At 40.7% G+C, this 20407-nt stretch overlaps 1 protein-coding gene across 1 annotated transcript in view; it reads left to right on the top strand.

Moving 5' to 3' along the window:
* Window positions 1-20407, top strand: part of MAP3K7CL (MAP3K7 C-terminal like) — a 99736-nt gene that overhangs the window by 519 nt on the left and 78810 nt on the right. Inside the window, exon 3 of the mRNA XM_029938679.1 lies at window positions 5193-5460. Coding sequence (XP_029794539.1) covers window positions 5193-5460 — 268 coding nt within the window. The remainder of the gene's footprint in view (window positions 1-5192; window positions 5461-20407) is intronic.

The following is a 20407-nucleotide window of genomic DNA, read 5'->3' as shown; positions in this document are numbered from 1 at the left end:
CGACTTAATGACGATAAATAAAATCTGTAAGAGTAACTATACACTGAAAGCTCATATGTGCCAGGCTCTGTGTTGCTTTAGGTGTGATATTTAGCTAACGGTCGCTCTTACTAGTTATTACTATCTCCATTTGATACATACAAAAGTTTATAAATGATCTATGTTCAAGATCACAGCGCTAATAATGTTAAACCTAGGATGCCTATCCAGATTCACTGACTACAAAATGCAAGACCTTTTTTTTCTTTTGTTTCTTTTCCTATGTTAAATTTAGATTCATGATAATTAACATATAGTGTAGTATTGGTTTCAGGAATAGAATTTAGCGGTTCATCACATAATACCCCGTGTTCATCCTAACAAGTGCCCTCTTTAATGCCCACCCCCATCAACCCTCAAGTTTGTTTTCTGTATTTAGGAGTCTTATGATTTGCCTCCCTTTCTGTTTTTATTTTATTTTATTTTTACGCCCCTTCCCCTATGTTCATCTGTTTTGTTTCTTAAGTCCACATGAGTGAACTCATACATTTGTCTTTCTCTGACTGCCTTATTTCATTTAGCATAACTTATTTATTTCCATCCGTGTTGTTGCAAATGGCAAGATTTCATTCTTTTTGATTGCTCATTAATATTCCGTTGTATATATGCGCCACATCTTTACACCTTTATCAATTGATGGACATTTGGGCTCTGCATAATTTGGCTATTGTTGATAGCAGGCCTATACACATTGGGGTGCATGTACCCCTTCAAATCAGCATTTTTTGTGTCCTTTGGATAAATGCCTACTAGTGCAATTCCTGGCTTGTAGGGTAGCCCTATTCTTAATTTTTTGAGGAATTTGCATACTGTTTTCCAGAGTGGCTACACCAGTTTGCATTCCCTACAACAGTGCAAAAGAGTTCCTCTCTCTCCACATCCTCCCCAACATCTGTTGCTTGAGTTGTTAATTTTAACCAATCTGACAGGTGTGAGGTGGTACCTTATTGTAGTTTTGATTTATATTTCCCTGATGATGAGTGATGTTGAGCATCCTTTCATGTATTTGTTTAGCCATCTGGATGTCTTCTTTGGGAAAGTGTCTACTCCTGTCCTCTGCCCAGTTTTTCACTGGATTATTTTTTTGGATATTGGGTTTGATAAGTTCTTTATAGATTTTGGGTACTGACTTTATCTGATATGTCATTTGTAAATATCTTCTATTCCATGGATTGCTTTTTAGTTTTGCTGATTGTTTCATTTGCTGAGCAGAAGCTTTTTATCTTGATGAGGTCCCAATATTCATTTTTGCTTTTATTTCCCTTGCCTTTGGTGACATATCTAGTAAGAAGTTAATGTGGCCAAGGTCAAAGAGGTTTTCGCCTGCTTTCTCCTCTAAGATTTTGATGGCTTCCTGTCTTATATTTAGGTCTTTCATCCATTTTGAGTTTATTTTTGTGTATGGTGTAAGAAAGTGGTCCAGGTTCATTCTTCTGCATGTCACTGTCCAGTTTTCTCAACGCCATTTGTTTAAGGGACTTTTTTTTCTATTGGATATTCTTTCCTGCTTTGTCAAAGATTAGATTGCCATACGTTTGTGGGTCCATTTCTGGGTTCTCTATTCCATTGATCTATGTGTCTGTTCTTGTGTCTTTGCCGTACTAGCTTGATGATTACAGCTTTGTAATACAGCTTGAAGTCTGGAATTGTGATGCCTTCAGCTTTGGTTTTCTTTTTCAGGATTGTTTTGGCTATTTGGGGTCTTTTCTGGTCCCATACAAATTTTAGGATTGTTTGTTCCAGGTGTGAAGCATCCTGGTGTTATTTTGGTAGGGATTGCATTGAATATGTAGATTGCATTCTGTAGTATCAACATTTTAACAGTATTTGTTCTTCCAATCCATGAACATGGAATATCCGTCCCCCCCATTTTTTGGTGTTTTTTTTTTTTTCAATTTCTTTCATAAGCTTTCTATAAATTTAGGTCTTTCACACACAAAATGCAAATTTTTAACCATTACCTATATTCTTCTTTTCTGCTTCTTCCTAGAAATAGAAATCTCTTTTAGGAATAATTTCACACTGTGAAAGAAATCCATTCTTCTGGTAGATAATACAGAAAATGTGAAGCAGAGCGTTTTGGTTCAATTTTTGTTCTTTAACTTGAACACTTGCCACTTGCAAATTACTTTTTGTTTACTTTTTTTGTTTAGTTGGTACAGATTTGGTGTGCCTTAAGGAATAATCAGATGTGTGCAGTTTATCACCAGTTATAACTTCTAATAAACACTTAAAATACATAATTATTTTAATAAAACATTTTTCCCACCTTAAATCAAATGGTATGTGAACCATCTGCTGGGAAACATTACAAGAGACCAGGGCTTCTCAGAGTGTGGTTCAGAGACCTCTGAGGCACACCAAGACCTTTTTAGGATCTATCAGGACAGAACTATTTTCATAAGACTATGACATTTCCTTTCCCATTTTTTTACTAGGGAGTTTTCCAGAGATGCACGGTGTGTGTGATTAAAACAGCTTGAAGCGTTTTTTTTAAAGTTTATTATTTTTTTGAGAGGGGGAGGAGGGGCAGAGCGAGACAGAGACAGAGAGACATAGAGGATCCTAAGCAGGCTGTCTGCTTTCTTCATGGAGCCTGATGTGGGGCTTGAACTCACAAACCATGAGATCATGACCTTAGCCAAAATCGAGAGTCAGATGTTTAACTGCCTGGGCCACCTAGGCACCCCGAAAGTTTGAATGCGACACAGGAAGTCAGTTTTCTATGAAGCCAGATATAAAAGAGATTTGCAAAAATATAAATACCACTCCTTGTTATTTGGTTTTGAAAAACAGAATATGTAAATTGAATATGTAGATTGCTTCGGGTAGTATCAACATTAACCATATTTATTCTCCAATCCATGAGCATGGATTAACCTAAAAAAATGTAGCTTAACATGTGATGGGGGTACTACTGTTATTTTAAGGTATTTAAAAAGTTATCAGTTTTAATTTGTAATACAACAAATATTGATAACTATAATCCACACAAACAAAAGCTCAATGAGAACTTCAATAATTTTTAAGAGTAAAGGGGGTCTGAGACTGAAAAGTTAGAGACCCAATGAATAGATCAGACCTGAACAGTAGAACCACTTGAGATTTTTCTCATGGATTGAATAAGAAATAAACACTTTTATTCATCTGCACCTGAGCATCACATATAAACATAACCAATACAAAATAAAACTGAAAGGGGCTAAAAATGACACTTGATGAAATTTTATTAAAAATGCCTAAGGAATCGAATTCGATGAGGGCCACGGAAAATTAAACTTGAGGACAACTATTGATGAACCAAGTTTCCATGGGAAGTTTGTAATAAAAAGTCAATCTCACATTAATTTTAGTAAATTAAGAAGGAAATGGAAAGAACTGAAATCAATTAAAATTGTCTGTATGGTAGTTTACCAAAGAATTAGATTGATTTAATTGGTAAGAAAAATGCTTTTTAGGTGAAAATTCATTGACTTTGTATTATTTGGGTTAAACTGTGTGTTCATCAGCATGGAATCAAAACGTTAAGGGCAGAATTTCCTCTGGATCCAAATAACAGGCCAAATATTCTTCACTCAGAATAGAAAGAAAAAAAATCCTTTTTATAATTTATTTTGAGAAAGTGAGAGATCAAGAGCAGGGGAAGGGCAGAGAGAGAGGGAGACAGAATCCCAAGCAGGCTCCATGCTGTCAGTGTGGAGCCAGATGCAACTCGTGAACTGTGAGATCATGATCTGAGCCAAAATCAAGAGTCAGCTGCTTAACCAACTGTGCCACCCAGATGCCCCTAACATAAATTCTTAATGTGGCTTCAAGACCTGTGTCTGGTTCCCGCTTATCTCATATGTATCTTCTCTCCCTTAGCCTTCTTCTCTGTCCTCTGGCCACAACAGCCTGAATAGTTCTCCCGGCTGCTTTACTTTTGCCTCAGGTGTTAGCCTCTGGGCTCTCTCTACCTAGAATGTGCTTCTGCTCTCTTTTGTCTGAGTTCATTCTACTTCAGTAAACAGACACAAGCTAGAAAGACTTTGATGACTCTCAAGACCTTTCCGTTGGTTATTTTCATAGCTTCTGTGTTTCGCCTCCACAGCACTTATCACAATTAAAAACAATTTTTTAATGTTTATATTTGAGAGAGAGAGAGAGACAGAGAGAATAGGGGAGGGGCAGGGTGAGAGGGAGACACAGAATCTGAAGCAGGCTTAAGACTCTGAGCTGTCAGCACAGAGCCCAACTCAGGGCTCGAACCCATGAACCGAGAGATCATGACCCGAGCCAAAATCTGAGGTTCAACAGACTGAGCCACCCAGGCACCCCAGCACTTATCACAATTATAATGACAAAATTAGTTATAATCTTTCCTTACCAGTAGGTGGTACTGTGTCACCAGCATCTGTTACTGAACAAAGTGTAGAGACCTAATGGATGACCAAATGCATGTCCAGAATAGGATACCAAAGAACTGGGAGGTGAAGTCTCTATTTGACCCATCTGGACAAATGTGCTGTAAAACCAGAGAAAAACAGGAAGCAGTCCAAAGGGTTTGCCCAGGAGTTTGCAAATGACCCAGGATATTGTAGGAGATTGTAGGTTTCTGCTGCTTTGATTTAAGAGTCCAGGTCCCTCTTGCTAGGTAGCAGTGGAAACACATTGCTTCCACCACTCAGAGCTCCCCATTCAGGAGGAACTCCACTGTTGGCCTGGGGATGTCTAAGCCAACTAAGAACTTTGATACAGACTCAGGTCATCAATTGTTTCCTGTGACTGTTTTCTATTTTTTCCACTTTCTTTTGTTTGCCTAAAGTTGTTACCTCTTTTCTTCAGACTTGTTTCAATATTTTTGCCTTGTCTGTGTGTTTTGATTTTTCTTTTTTGCTATTCTTATTTAATGTTACTGATTCTCATTAGATCTTTAATCTTCTGGCTTTATTTCTATCCCTTCCCATTTATTTGTGTTATCTATTTCGTGTTACTCTATCTTACTTTTCATTATTTTCCATTCAATTTAATTCTTTTTATTTGATTTTGGGGTTTTAGTATTCATTTTGTATTGACTTATTATTTCACTTTATTTCTTTTGTTAACATCTCTTAATTTTCCTTTTTAAACTAAAACTTTATTTTTCTGTTTTAATCAAATTTCTTTGGGCTTAGGGAATCTGTGTTCCCTCTCCAGGTTTGGAAATAATCCCATGGGAGTCAGGCAGCTGAGATTCGGGGTATCACTGGACTTTGGAGGATATGCTTGGCGTGAAAGCCCAGACATGCTCGTTCATGATTGCTGCTTTGCACTGAACTGCCGTGGAGAAACAAAAGAGGGTGACAAAAGACAAACTCTTAATGGATTAATTCCATATAAACAAGAAAGGTGTTTCCATGTCACTTACCCACCAAACCAGATAACTCCCTCCAATCAGGGGAAGTAAGGAGTGAAACAGCCAGCCGGGGGTTTGGGGGAACCCAGAAGAATACAAAGAAACACCCTCCTCCCACTATGTTACTTTTAAGTTTTAATCTCTCTCCAAACCTCCATCTCCTAACCTTGTATCTATGGGGAGGGAGCGTGGTTGCACTAGATTGAGCCTCAGACTTCCATGTCGATCCCACGGCGTCACCAGTTTCTGTCAAACACACATGAGGCAAGGAAAGGTCAAGGCCAAGTCTGGACTGATTTGGATGGTAAAGATACAAGGAACCACGGGGCTGGGAGATTTCAATAGCTGGGAGGCTGTGGGATACCCACTTGGTGAGGGGCTAACTGTACTCATCGGTTTTGTATTCTGCCCCGCTATTCTGCCAGAGTAGAATAGGATGACCCATACCTCATCAGAACACTAGACATGATGGGAAACTGACTCATGACAGCTTCCCAGATGGGAGGGGAGGTGATGAACTTTCTAGACCCAAGATGGAGCCATTCCTGAGTGGGGTGCCATATCAGCAGACTGTAACTTAGATGGCTTTTGTGTCCCTGGAAATGCTCTGCTTGACCTGGAATGCGGTATATCCAGTTTCAGCCAGTTCCCAAATGTAGAGCCAACCCTGGGCTTTCTCACCCCAAACAAGGGTGACTCTGTGACCCCCAGGCAACACAATCAGAAACTTTTCCATTTGTCTCTTTCTTATTCTTCATCCCATAAAAGCTTCTTGCCTTGCACTTCATTTTGCAGTTCTTCATAAAGGTGACTGCTTCACGAAGTGTTAAATGAAGTTTGTTTTTAGCATCTAAACTGTCTTCTTTAATAATTTTTTAAAGCAGACGTGAGAGGGAAATGGTTTTGGAGAAGCTCTTTTCAGGCCTCCCCTCCTCTTGTGTTCCAGAAGGATCACAAGGCATTCTGCCAAGACTCAGATTGTCTTGGGATGAGTCTAAGCCTATGTGGTCTGTGTGGATACATGCAAAGTTGACATGGTACCATGGCAGAGCCAGTGCCCAAGGGTTTCTTGGCGCTGTTTTGCCTATGGCTATCCTAAGAGGACTCCCTCCAGCTGTGATTCCTGGTCCTCAAGGTGGCCCGTCTTACCATTCCATCATTTGAATGCTTGCCCTTCCTCCTTGCTCTTCCTTCCCTAGCTCCGTGTTGCGAGACATCTTACAGCCTTGGGTTACCCTCAATTATTTTCTTATGCCATAGTTCACTGGCTTCCTACAATATCACCAAGACCAGGTGTTAATGAGACAAAGCCAGTTTATTGTACTGCAGTCAGGGAGAGTACTACTTTGACAGTCTTAGTAACGCCTCAGTTGGGGGAGTTGCAAAGTTAAGATGTTGATGAGTTTTTGAAATCTGGGTAATGAAGGTCTTTCAGTGCAGGGGCTTGGGTCTGTTTGAATAAAGATCATGATATAGGATTGATGAGCACAGCAAGGTAAGGATTTGAGGCAAGGTGTTTGAAGAATCTGGAAGTATAAACTGTCATTTGATGCTTTCTATTGAAGAGTTGGTGGATCTTTCAGGAACTTCCTGGTATAAACAATAAAGTTATTTGCAGTTTTTATCTTCTTGGGTCAGTGTTTTCGGGAATAGTTATGTTGATGAAGACATCCGTCATGCTACTGTGGACATCACACTGTGTGGGTTGAGGTGGCTTCATTTGTCACTCCTGACATGTTATCTCATGACAGTAGAAGGAGATCCTCTCCAGATGATTATATCTCCCATGAGCTCAGCATCAGGATTGGTATATGGGCCCAGAGAGCCTGTGCATTTCCTTTGAGCCAAATGCCGTGGGGGAGGCCATGTTTGGAATTAGAAGGGGGGCTGGGTTGATGCTGCACTATCGTAGGCAGAACAGCCCTTGTGGACCCCAAGTCCCACACCATGACCAGTATGTTTCTTCTCTATTTTTGGTTATTTACCTGGATGTTGTTTCCCTTCCAATGAATAAAATTCTTCTATTAGCATGTGGTATAGTTGGGATTTTAAGACCTTATTTCAAAACCTTCTAGGTAAACTTGCTATATGTATTCTCGCTCTCTTAATCATTTGACTGACGGAGGCCTTAGATCCAAGGTTTTTTAGGTCCGTCTTTTCCTAGTTAAGGGGGAAAAACTTCCACAGAGATGAGGTGGTGCTAGTTAAGCTCATGGTTTTCAAACTTACAGGAGGCACAGGGATATTGCTACCAAGCTCTCTTAGTCAGCTCAGGCTGCCCTGACAATATAGCCCCAGACTGGGAGCTTAAGCAAAAGGAATTTATTTTCTCACAGTTCCTGAGGCTGGGAAGTCCAAGATCAAGGTGTAGGCAAGGTTCTGAGGCCTCTTTGTTGGCTTGTAGGTGGCTGTCATGCTTCTGTATGCAGTATCTCTGATGTCACTTTAAAAAAAAATTTGATGTTTATTAATTTTGAGAGAGAGACAGAGAACAAGCAGGGAAGGGGCAGAAAGAGAGAGAGAGGAAGACACATAATCAGAAGCAGGCTGCAGGTTCCTGGCTCTAAGCTGCCAGCACAGAGCCCAATGCAGAGCTCAAACTCACAGACTGCGAGATCATGACCTGAGCCGAAGTGGGCCACTTAACCGACTGAGCCACCCAGGCGCCCCTGAGGTCATTTCTTATAAGGACATTGATTCTACTGTATCAGGGCACCACCATATTGACCGCATTTAACATTAATTACCTCCTTGTAGGCTTATCTCTTAAAATAGTTACATTGGGGGCTGGAGTTTCAACATACGAATTTTGAGGGAGACATAATTCAGTCCATAGCATTCTCCATTCTTATAGGAACATTTTTGTCTTGATTAACTTCTCTGATAAATCGGATGAGATTCCTCTCAATGCACACATTGCCCTTAGCAGACTTCCCACTGTCTTCTGGGTGTTGGGCCACATTTCTGTCATCTTTGGACTTTCATTTACTCTATGAACCCCCAGCACTGGGGGATTTTGAACACCTGGTCTGTGACAGAACAGATGGAGACATTCCTCAAACCTCAAAACATCAAAAGACAGATTTAATTTTCCATGAGCCATATCACTGGGGCCCCCAAGGAGATGTTGAATGATAAATTTCCCACCAACTTCATTTGCAAACAGAGGCTACTCATTCTAAACAGCCACCTGGAGAGGGCATTTCCTTCTGTTCTGGGAATACTGTTGTATGAGTTAGGCTCCTGAAGTTGCAGGGAAAGGAAATCTACATGCCAAGATCACTTCGGAGGGTGATGTTTTTGTGTTTTTTCCAATGTTTGTTTATTTTGAGAAAGAGAGAGAGAGAGAGAGAGAGAGAGAGAGCTCGCAAGTGGGGAAGGGGCAGAAAGAAAGGGAGATGGGGAATCCCAAGTAGGCTCCAGGCTTTCAGCACAGAGCCCGATATGGGACCAGATTTCATGACCGCCAGATCATGACCTGAGCAGAAATCAAGATGACTGCCTGAGACCCCCAGGGCCCCCAGGGTGGTGTTTATTGAGGATTACAAAAAAGTGAGAGATTGTACATCTCTCCCAGACTTTTCATGTATACTGCTGCAGGTTGGGTGTCTCTGAGTTACTATTTTTATACCTTAGTTTATCTCTGTTCTTTTGTCTTCTACTAAGGTGGCATCTGCTTCTCTTTACCTCCTCTATTAAAAAAAATTTAAATGTTTTTATTTATTTTTGAGAGAGAGAGAGAAAGAGACAGCATGAGCAGGGGAGGGTCAGGGAGAGGGGGAGACACAGAATCTGAAGACAGGCTCCAGGCTCTGAGCTGTCAGCACAGAGCCCGATGCAGGGCTCCAACCCACGAACTGTGAGATCATGACCTGAGCTGAAGCCTGACGCTCAACCAACTGAGCTACCCAGGCGCCCCTCTTTACCTCTTCTAACTTTTTTCTTCTTTCTACATCTTAGCTTCAGCTTCTTTCCTTTCCTCTGTGTCCCTTAGCTTCCCTGCCCTCATCAGGTGGGTATCTGTGTGTCTCATATTTAAACATCCCCAAAGATAACATCTGGTTGGTTCAGTTAATTGCTATCTAAAGAAAAGCCTCTGGTTCTTTTGAATTCTCAAGTCAAGGATACTATAAGCCTCTATGGCTGCCTTGGCCTCAGCAACAACTGTTAGCACACTTAATGGTGACCAGCGACTGGGATCATCTGTTAACTTTAGTGTAAAGGATACTTTATGGCTGTTTTGTTCCAAAATGGGCTGTGCATGTGATCCACATTTAGAGTTTCATAAGCAGGCCAGTCAATCTGTCCAAGGCTATGCTGTAGTTTATAGCTCCCCTAAAGTCTTTCTGGATCGAAAGCAAAGTATAAAGAAATGAAATGTGTGATAGTTAATCACTCCCTGATTATTATCATTCTGAGGATGGAGATCTTGGACACTATGAACCTGATCATATCCCCTTACTTTAAATGCTGGCTTAGTTGCCCCTGTGCCAATTTGTACCTAGCCAGGATTGCACTGGTTAGGTTATGGGGATGAGAAAGGGGAAATGGAGCAAGACATGTTCAAATTCCATTGGTGATGCCTCGGATCTCCAGAGATTGATGAAACCTCTGTCTCAGGGGACTGGGAGAGAAGTTTGCCTTTGGCTTTTACAAACAAATTGTTGATAAACTAAAACTGTGCTCATCAGTCCCTCTAAAACAGTCCCTAGTTGTAAAACCAACTAGGAGTTATTGCCATAGCTTCTCAATACACATGCTAGACTGGCTAGTGTTTCCGAGGCCAGGAAGCCAAAACTGTAGTTCCCAGGTTTCCTCGCAGTAATGGTTCTGGATGTAAGTCTCCGGCAGTTAGATACACTCATATGATGGCTGGAAGGTGGTGAGGAAACCCGGTTTATTTTCATGAGTCCTTGGTGTGTCCTCCAGCAGACAGAGACCTGACAGGTGGCATTTTTGGCATCCAGATTACCATAGTTACTCTCATGCAAAACGTGGCAGGGTGAGAGCTTCCTTATCCTGGCCTCTTGCCCTCTGCATCAGAGCTGCAGTGGGGATGCTCTTGGTCTCGGTCCATCCAGTGGTGTTTCCTGATTCCCAACTTTCCCGTCATTTAGCAAATATAGCTCCTAAGGTGAGTCAGTTCTGTGACATCTGGGATTGATTCCTGAAGGCTCATCCTCTCACGATGTTTGAAGCATCTGATTCCTTGTATTAAAGCCCTCCTGCTTAGAATACCTGGAATGGTTTCTATTTCCCACATGGGATGTTGGTTGAGAAATTTCTGTGTTTATGATTTTTAGGAAGCTAAAAGCAGTCATGGCCAGACTTGTGAGCTAATATAGGAAATGAAATTCAGAAGTCACTCAAGATCTTACCAAATCCAATATTTACCCTTGATTTTAAAAAAGCTTAATTTCTTGTGGCTGGCCCAGATGTGGCAGAGCTGAGAGTCAGGAGAGATTTTGAGATCAACCTGGTGTGGATAATTGAAGAAGACCCAATAGCAAATGATGTAAGAGACCAACCTGCCCCCCTTTTCTCAAATTTATAATTTGAGATAAATTGCTCTCTTCAGCATATTCAGAAAATATTCCCTTTCATAGTCTTGCTGGTTTAAAAGATCAAATTAAATAAGTTCTCTGGTGAAGATTTTCTGTTATTAAAATAGTTTACGGTCTGCTGATGATTGGCCTTTCTCACATTGTTTTTTTTAATGTTTATTTAAGAGAGAGAGAGAGAGAAAGACAGAGAGAGACAGAGAGAGAAAGCATACGAGCAGGGTAGGGGCAGAGAAAGAGAGAGGGAGAGAAAGAATCCCAAACAGGCTCCAAGCTGTCAGCTCAGAGCCCAGGGCGGGGCTGGATCTTACATAATGTGAGATCATGAACTCAGCCGAAACTTAGAGTCAGATGCTTAAGTGACTGAGCAACTCAGACGCTCCTCTAACTTTGCTCTGATGGACCAAGTATATAGTATATACCACCCCCCATCCACAACCTTAAAAAAGAGATAAATCCTCTACTTTTTTCTAATAATGGATTTATCATATTACTGTTTCTTTCTTTCCTTTTTTTTTAGACTACTGTCTCTTTAAGAAAATATTTTAGCTAGTTTCTCGTGTTGGATTGCAAATCTGGGTTCCACCAATATTCTGTGGAAGGAACAGGCTTATGGCAAGGCCATTCCATTGAAAATTATTTTTCCTTTCTGTATATTTTATGCAGAAATCTTTCAAGAACAAGATAAGACCGTTTAAATCTTTTATTGATCCTTACTCAGTATTTGGCTCTGTGGATAGGAACCAGTTGTAGGCTAAACTGCACAACATTGAACCCAGCCCTGAATCTTCTATAGAATTTGCATCTTAATACCAATGTAAAGATCTGGGTTTGGAAGAACAGTTTCCTGATCAATTAAACACTTAATTCAGAATGAGTGAAGCAGGGATGTTTGAGAACCTCTTTTCTTTATACTTATTTCTTTTTATTTTCTTTTATTTCTAAGTTAATTTTTATTTATTTTGGGAGAGACAGAGACAGTGTGAAGGGACAGAGAGAGAGGGAGAGAGAATCCCAAGCAGGCTCTGAGCTGTGGGGCGCAGAGCCCAAGGTGGGGCTCAAACTCCTGAAACCAAGAGATCATGACCTGCGCTGAAACCAAGTCTTGGATGCTTAATCAATTGAGCCACCTGGGCACCCCCCTTATTACTCTTTTCTTAATATTTAATATTACTTTTGGATGAGCTAATTGAATCCTTTCCTACTCCCATTGAGAATAAAAGTAGTAAATATTACCTACTAATATTACCAAGCTCAAGAAATGCCTTTACCAACTCTTGGTCCTATTTTCTAATACTACATAAAAGAATAGCTCAAATTCAGGCACAGTAGCAGTTAGTGACTGCTTCATCAGTTATCAGTAACAAACCTCTCCAAAACTTAGTGGCTTAAGACAACAGCCACTTAATCACTCCTCACACATATGGGACTGGTTGGGCACCGTGGCTGAACTGGGCCAGGGCTTGTTGCATTAGGGCAAGGACTGCAGATGTATCTAGAGTCAGCCGGTGGGTAGGCTGGGAGTCGGCAGGTTAGGAGGTCAACTAGAACAATTCCTTTGTGCTTCCCATGGCTTTGTCCTCCAGCAGGCTCCCTGGGCTTGTGCTTGTAGAAATGGAGGGTTCCAAGAGAGCAGGCAGAAATGTGCAAGCACTTTGTCAAATTTGCTATGATCTCATTGGCCGAAGTAGGACACATGGCTCGGCCCAGAGTCAGTATGGAAGGACAGTATCAGTGAGTGTAGATGCAAAGAAGTCTGACAACTGAGGACAACATGGCGGTCAAACTACCACAGCCATTCAAACTCCAATCATCTTTTTTTGGTAAGAGTTTTCCAGCATTCATTGGCTTTTTATTCAACAATTCTACTCAGCAAAGTTATCTTAGGAAAATATCAGAATGAATTTGTCTTGTAGGTTTCATTAGAAAGCATTATTACTTGAATTAAGGTTTCCTTCAGTGTTTTACAGATTTTTTTTTCCTTTTTCTTGAGCCACAATGAGTGATTGTAATATCTGTATTGAAAAGATTCAAGCTAAAAATTAGCATGGTCCGGGACCCTGGGTGGCGCAGTGAATTAAGCATCTGACTTCAGATCAGATCATAGTCTCTCAGGCTGTGAGTCTGAGCCTTGGGGTCTGTGGTGACAGCTCACAGCCTGGAGCCTGCTTCAGATTCTGTGCCTCCCTCTCTCTCTGCCCCTCCCCCACTCATGCTCTGTCTCTCTCTGTCTCTCTCTCTCTCTCTCAAAAATAAATAAACATTAAAAAAATAAAAACAGTGTGGTCATTCTTTGTGTTGTTGAGCCTTGGCATCTTTTCCATTTATTTATATTTTGAAGTGAACTCAAATTTTTGCAGGCATAACATTAGTCCATTCTTAAGGTACGTGGGTGTTGGTTAGTTCTTCAGTTTTCTCTACTTTATTTTGCTACACAGAATATCTGCACCTTGGAATTCTAGTTTGAGAATATAACTTTAATCATCCTTTATCCTTATCAGAAGCCTAATTGCAAAAATTTATGTTTGAGAGAAATCCCCTGAATGCCAGGCAGCTCATTCTCCTTCAGATAATAAATTTGCCATTGGAGCAAGCCAGACCATCAAAATTCTAGTTCTTTGGAGAATTGAGTTTGACAAATTGCAGTTTGGTATCATGCCATTGTCTTCTTAAAAAAATTTTTTTAAATGTTTTTTATTTATTTTTGAGAGACAGAGAGAAACAGTGAGAGCAGGGGAGGGTCGGAGAGAGAGAGACGGAGATACAGAATCTGAAGCAGGCTCCAGGCTCTAGGCTGTCAGCACAGAGCCTGACGCGGGGCTCAAACCCATGAACTGTGAGATCATGACCTGAGCCGAGGCCAGACGTTTAGCTGACTGAGCCACCCAGGCGCCCTGGACATTGTCTTATAATAAAGAATAGCAAAAGGCAGAGTCAAATGTAATGGACTGTTTTCTCCAGGCCTGTTTTTGTGGATGTCAAACATGTCATCACATTTCCTTTTCGTGTGACTTATCAGGAAAACTTATCTCATTATTCAACCATTGTTTTTATTTTATGGTCTCTATGAGTCTTACAACTGTTGTGTTAAACACCTGGAAATTTTGAGCCAAGTGTGTGACCCTGCTTTGCCAGCCATAGGGGTCAATGGTGCACCATTTTGCATACTGCTCTTACTACTTGGTTATTTTTTTTCAATTTTTCAATTTTTAAAAAAATGTTTATTTATTTTTGAGAGGTAGAGAGATATAGCAGGGGAGAGGCAGAGAAGGGGGGGGGCGGACAGAGGAACTGAAGCAGGCTCTGTTCTGATAGCACAGAGCCTGACATGGAGCTCAAACTCACTAGCTGTGAGATCATGACCTGAGCCAAAGTCAAATGCTTACCCAAGTGAGCCATCCAGACACCCTACTCCTTGGTTTTATTATTTTCTTGCTTGTTCTTTCTGTTTTTGCCCACACTATCTTAACTTTAAAAAAATCTTTATTGATTTTATTTGTTCTTATAAGCCACAACAAATCCTTTATGGAATGAAATGGCATAAAGAATATATTTAAAGTGCTGGTTGCTGGACTTACATCTGGACTTACAGATGGTTTGAAAATGATGAAAGGGGTTAGAAGTCTCCCTTCAGATTTTTTCCCACTAATTTAGAGAAGAATTTTAATTTTTGCTAGAAATGCAACCAAGGATGGGTATGACAGTACCAAAATATAAAACAAGCCTGAGAACTCCTCACATTACTATACATAGATTCTGTTAAAAATAATGAGGGGAGCTAAGGGAACATTATAGAATTCTTTCCCTTAAGGTATGCACACTAATTGATTAATATGAGAAGGTCCCTGGTTTCTTTTGGGTACTTACCCGTGAGACAGTACTTATTTTTGTGGTTGGATTAGTAAGGACGCTTGATGGTTGAAATGCTTATCAGCCATCGTCATGCTTGCTTGTCCTATTCTTAATGTTTTGGCTATTTTTGTTACAGTGATTTCTACTAGGGTTTTCATCAGGGTCAGTTTCAGGGAGAAAAAAGTAAGAACGGATCTATGTGTCTATTTATATAGCGGTTGGGTTGAGAATTTACATTTTCTCATTGCTACTTGATTTAACTGTTTTCTGTTCCTACACAGATATCCACTCTTCTGACTGTGCCAAATTGTACTCCTGAAACCAAAGTTAAATCACATCAAAGATCCTGTTGAAGAAGAAGGGGAATGCATACCCAAAATTCATTCTAGAACTCTTTACCCCTTACATCACCATGCAGGAATTTTTGACAACTTAGGAAAATGTAATCTAACAACTTAGAAATTAACTTTCTATTTTTAAAAAGTTCATTTATTTATTTTGAGAGAGAGAGAGAGAGAGAGAGAGAGAGAGAGAGAGAGAGAGAGGCAGAGGGAGATGAAGAAAGTGAGAATCCTAAACTGCCAGCCCAGAGCCTTATATGGGATGTGGGGCTCGAACCCATGAACTGTGACATCATGACCTGAGCCAAAATCAAGAGTCGGAAGCTTAATTAACTGAACCATACAGGTGCCCCAAAATTAACTTTCTGAGATGAGTGAGATAATTTATGCATAAATGAGAGATATGGGGAATATATTTGGAAAATGTAATACTACACAGTCATATCTCTGGACAACTCTCCAACTGGGCCAAAACATCACAAAGAATAAAGGAAAACAAAGAAAATGCATTCTGAAACCCACTGCTTTCTTCTCATTTAAGATATGAAATGACTCTTAGGTCCTTAGCTGGGGCCATTTGGACTGAGGATTATTGTTCAAAAATGCTATTCACTCCCATAAGCTTTATGCTGTAGCCCAGGTTCTCACACACGGCAAATGGGAACAGGTGTGAGAATGCACAAGCTAAGAGACCTACTGATAGTGAGAAGAGTGACAGAGAATAGTCCGACAGACATGCTTAAGTGCTTATTTACATTTGAGATGGGGGGAAGAGAGGGAGAGAGGGAGAGGGAGAGAGAGAAAGAGAGAGAGAGAGAGAGAGAGAGAGAGAGAGAGAGAGAGAGAGAGAGAGAGAGGATAAGTGGGGGAAGGGCAGAGAGGGAGGGAGACAGAGAACCTGAAGCTGCACTGACAGCGAGCCTGATGTGGGGCTTGAGCTCACAAACCCTGAAATCATAACCTGAGCCAAAGTTGGACACTTAACCAACTGAACCACCCAGGTGCCCTAGGAGCTGATATGCTTAAAGGAGACGTGAAGGAGCAGAGGAAGTGAAGTGGGGCTATTTCGTGAAGCCATCACATTGCCACAGTGTGTTACACTTCCAGTCATCATTGGCCATTAAAAGATAAGACAGGGACACCTGGGTGGCTCAGTTGGCTAAGTGACCGGCTCTTGGTTTCGGCTCAGGTCATGATCTCATGGTTTGTGAGTTTGAGCCCCACTTCGGGTTCCACACTGATAGCTTGGGATTCTCTCTCTCTCTTTGTGTACCCCTCCCTCACTCTCTCTTTCTCTAAATAAATAAATAAGACAAAACAAATAATGAGTCTTGCATCTCATCAAATGGTTGTGGAATATGTAAAATACATTTAACTTCTATCAAAACTGATGAAAATACATCTTTTGATCCTTGATGGGTGAAGCTTCACCTGTCTGGAAAATTCTTGTATGTAGAAAACCTCATTCCCCCCATATTATATATGAGTGAGATGTGACTCTGGTTAACAGTATTGAATGCTAACGGCCTGGTCAGTGTGTTGTTTGAGGCAGTGCTATGATGGTGTTGAGGTAGAACCTTGACTCTTTACCACTCCTTGTGAGAGACACCTGGGGGGTTAGCATCTCCTCCGTGTGAAGAACCAAGCTGTTCACATCACTGCACCTTCAGTAGTCAGATGTGATGTGGCAACAGACTTACGGCAAGCCAGCCCTCTCTGGACCCCTTCCCTGTAAGACCCTCAACCATTGTCCTGATTTCATTAAAAATAGGGTAGGAAAAATGTAGAGAAGCAGCAGAGAGAAATGAAGTCTCATAACCAACTATTACTGTTGGCCAATTCTGGGCAATCTGCTGGTCAGTCGCCTCTTTGTTGAAGTGCTGATTGAAACTCTAAGGTTCTTTCCCTTAATAAAAAACCAGTTTCCAGCCAAGTCATTTAAGACCTTTTGAAGACCTTCTCTAAAATAGCATGTGATATCCTGAGGAAAAAATAAACCATGATTTAGTAAACTAAGTGGTCCAGATAGTAAGGATGACTTTATATGGTGTTGTCACAGAAAGAGAAGGCACAGATGGTCAAGTGTGGCAAGGAAAAAAAAATCTTTGGCGCACCCATGTGAGTTCCAACTTGAAATGGACTTCTCGATATTCCCAGCCCAGTTAAGTGTTTGCTCCCAACCAGCTCTGGGAAATGGGTGGAAGGATTGTCACCAAGCCTGGGAGATAGAAAGTCCACTTACTCGACAATGCTCTGGAAGAAATTAGTGAATGTTTATGTCACTTCATAGTGGCCATGGCATTAAGTATTGCTCCTTCAATTTGATTTTGCCATAGACACGTTATCCTTTCACTCCAGATGGCGAAAGTCAAGGATGGTGAACAGTGCTGGCCTAAGATTAGACCTCAGTTTAATTGATGATAGTCATGATCAGAAAGACAGTACAGTAAAAGAGGCCCCACAATAATGAGAGACCTCATTATAATGAGAATTGGGCTTTATGGTGCTTGGCAATTGACTCCTACCCTCTGCTCAGGCCCTATTCTCAATTAATCTTACAATAACTTGACCTTGGCTTTTTTTTTTTTTTCTTCTTAAGTAGGCTTCACACCCAGTGCAGAACCCAACGCACATGACTCTGAGATCAAGACCTGAGCTGAGATCAAGAGTCAATTAACTGACTGAGCCACCCAATATACAAGTTTGCAGCCTTGACCCTGACTTTTGTAGGAATAAACATTTTGGGCCTCACTTATGGTATCATGTGTCGGAGCTGGTCATGTAGCAACGATGATGATGACATCACTTGCAGCTGAGTGCTCACTACGTACCATGAGTTTGCTGTGTGGAGCCCTTCATGGAGCTGATCTCAATTAATCTTTGCACCCACCCTGATGAAAATCCTCTAGTGACTACCCATTGGACTTAAAACAAAAACCAGACCCTCAGCCAGGAGCCCTAAGGCCCAGCATGGTCTTACCTGTCTCTACCTCTTGTCCTGCTTCTTTTCCACTCATTCTGCCTTGTTTTGTTGTTGGAACACCACAAGCTCATTCCCTCCCTCAAGCCTTTCTACCAGCTGCTCTCTCTGTCGGGACAACTCTTATCCTAGACCTCAGTACGTTGTCATTCAGGTCCCAGATGAAATCTCACCTCCCAGAGAGGGTGAGCTCGGCAACTCTGACCAAAGGAGCTCCTGATACATCTTTCAAGTCACTGTGCTTTATTTTCATCCTAAACCCTAATACTCCCTGTCAATGTTCATGGTAATTAACTTGAAAATTCTCTATCTCCACCCATCCTAATGTAAACTTTCCTGGGAATTTGGACCACACGAGTTCTTTATTATTAGGTTCCCAGCTCTTAGAACAGTGCTTGGTGCATGGTAGGTGTTTGATAAATGAATGAATGACAGTTTCCAGAGCAAGAAAGCTGAACCATCAAGAGGTTAAGTTGTCTGTCTTAGGCCACACAACTCCTAAAGATGCATGCAGGATTTATCCAGGCTTAATTCCAAAGTCCATTTCCTTAACCACTGTGCTATGACATGGATTAATAGATATCTTTACATCAAACCTGGACTCATGCAAAGGTTGTGGTGAAAACAAAACTTAGATGCCCATGAGGGGAATTCTGGTTGTGTTTTAGTCTACTAAGTTGAGTGAGTTAAGAGATTCTTTATTGAACCACCATGCACTTTTTTTCTGAACCACTATTAAATAGTGCTTATATTTCTCAAATGTGCTGAATTTCAAGACTGTGCACTCAGGAGAGAGCTAAACTGTGAAAATATTTCATATGTTCTAATAACTCTGATCAAGCTAGATGCTTTTATTTTTTTTTCAGTAGTTGATGGGAAGCAAAGCTGAAATGTTTAGACACACAATTTAGGCTGTTCTAAATATTTTTGATTAAGATGTGTACATATAGGCACAGGAAACCCCAAGTAACAAATGTTATCACCTTTGTTGCATTGTCCTGCATTTGTTTATTTTAAGATATGTAATCTGTATTTGACAAAAAGTATACAAGTTTGCAGCCTTGCATTACATCTTCATCATGTTTTAAATTATGTGTAAGGAATAAATATAATTTCTGGGCTATCTCAGTCTCCTTTGCTGGAGCTCTCCTTAAGTTATTTCACACCCTGCAAAGTTTAATTTAACCATGCTAGTTTTATTTGATAGGTTAAAAGGAATTAAATTGGTTTTAAAATAAATTACACTGCAAATAATAAAAATGCTAATAGGAAATATATTCCATAACACTAATGCTATGTTTCTTGAGGCTACTGAAGCCCAGTTGTTATTACCATTACAGGCAGTCTTAGCCTACAATTGACCAATTTATGGATGAATTCTGGTGACACAAGGAAGTGTGTGTGTGTGTGTGTGTGTGTGTGTGTGTGTGTTGGAGAAGGAAGGGCAATCTACCTTTTGTGGTTCTGCTTTCTCTGATCTCATGAAGATGAGAAATTCCCTTTGTTTCATTTTGTTTCTAGTTTGGGAGTCTTGGGGTGTAATTGTACTAGGGAATTTGCTTCCTTTTTGGCTGGTAAGATACTAGTGCTGGAAGGATCTGCCATGGATCTTCCAGAGGTATGTACCTCTCATCTCTAAATCCAGGAGCTGTGAGAGCTGTTCATACTGTTTGGGAAAAGGAGTATGGGCTCCTGAGATACCAAGTTGAGCCTTACATTTGTCTTTTCCCATAAGAATACTGATATACTACTATTTGACAGAGTAGAAATCATGCTGTTACTAGTGTAATGTGTATTTGTATATTTGCAAATTTTCCCTTGAGCAAATGAGAAAAAGATTTCCAATTCTAAACAGCCAGTGTATAAGGTGCTATTGGAGCAGGATACAAAGGAAGGATAACCTTTCCTAAGTTGAGAGCTGCTTACCATGATGCACTTGACCCTATTAAGTTTGTGGCTGGTGAATGTTTGCCGTCTTACTGTGTCTTGACCTTGTCTGTGCGGTTGGGCTTAGAAACATGAGTGAGGTATTAACCTCATGAAACATTGTACAGAAATAAGCAGTATACATTGCTATGTGGAGTTTGACCTTATGGCTTCTGTCTTTACACAGGATTTATATAAAAGGTGTGTCAGAAGGGCTCAAAGACTAAATGAGAGAAGAAATGAAAGGAAAGAAGGAAGGATAAAGGGCAGGAGGGAAGAAAAGAAGAAATGGTTGGCATGACCTAATACTAGTTTCTACATTATCAAATCTGTT

This window comes from Suricata suricatta, chromosome 5, assembly GCF_006229205.1.
Source record: "Suricata suricatta isolate VVHF042 chromosome 5, meerkat_22Aug2017_6uvM2_HiC, whole genome shotgun sequence".
In the NCBI taxonomy this organism is placed as follows: domain Eukaryota; kingdom Metazoa; phylum Chordata; class Mammalia; order Carnivora; family Herpestidae; genus Suricata; species Suricata suricatta.
The sequence above is the reverse complement of the archived record's forward strand: the minus strand, read 5'-3'. Positions and strand labels throughout refer to the sequence as shown.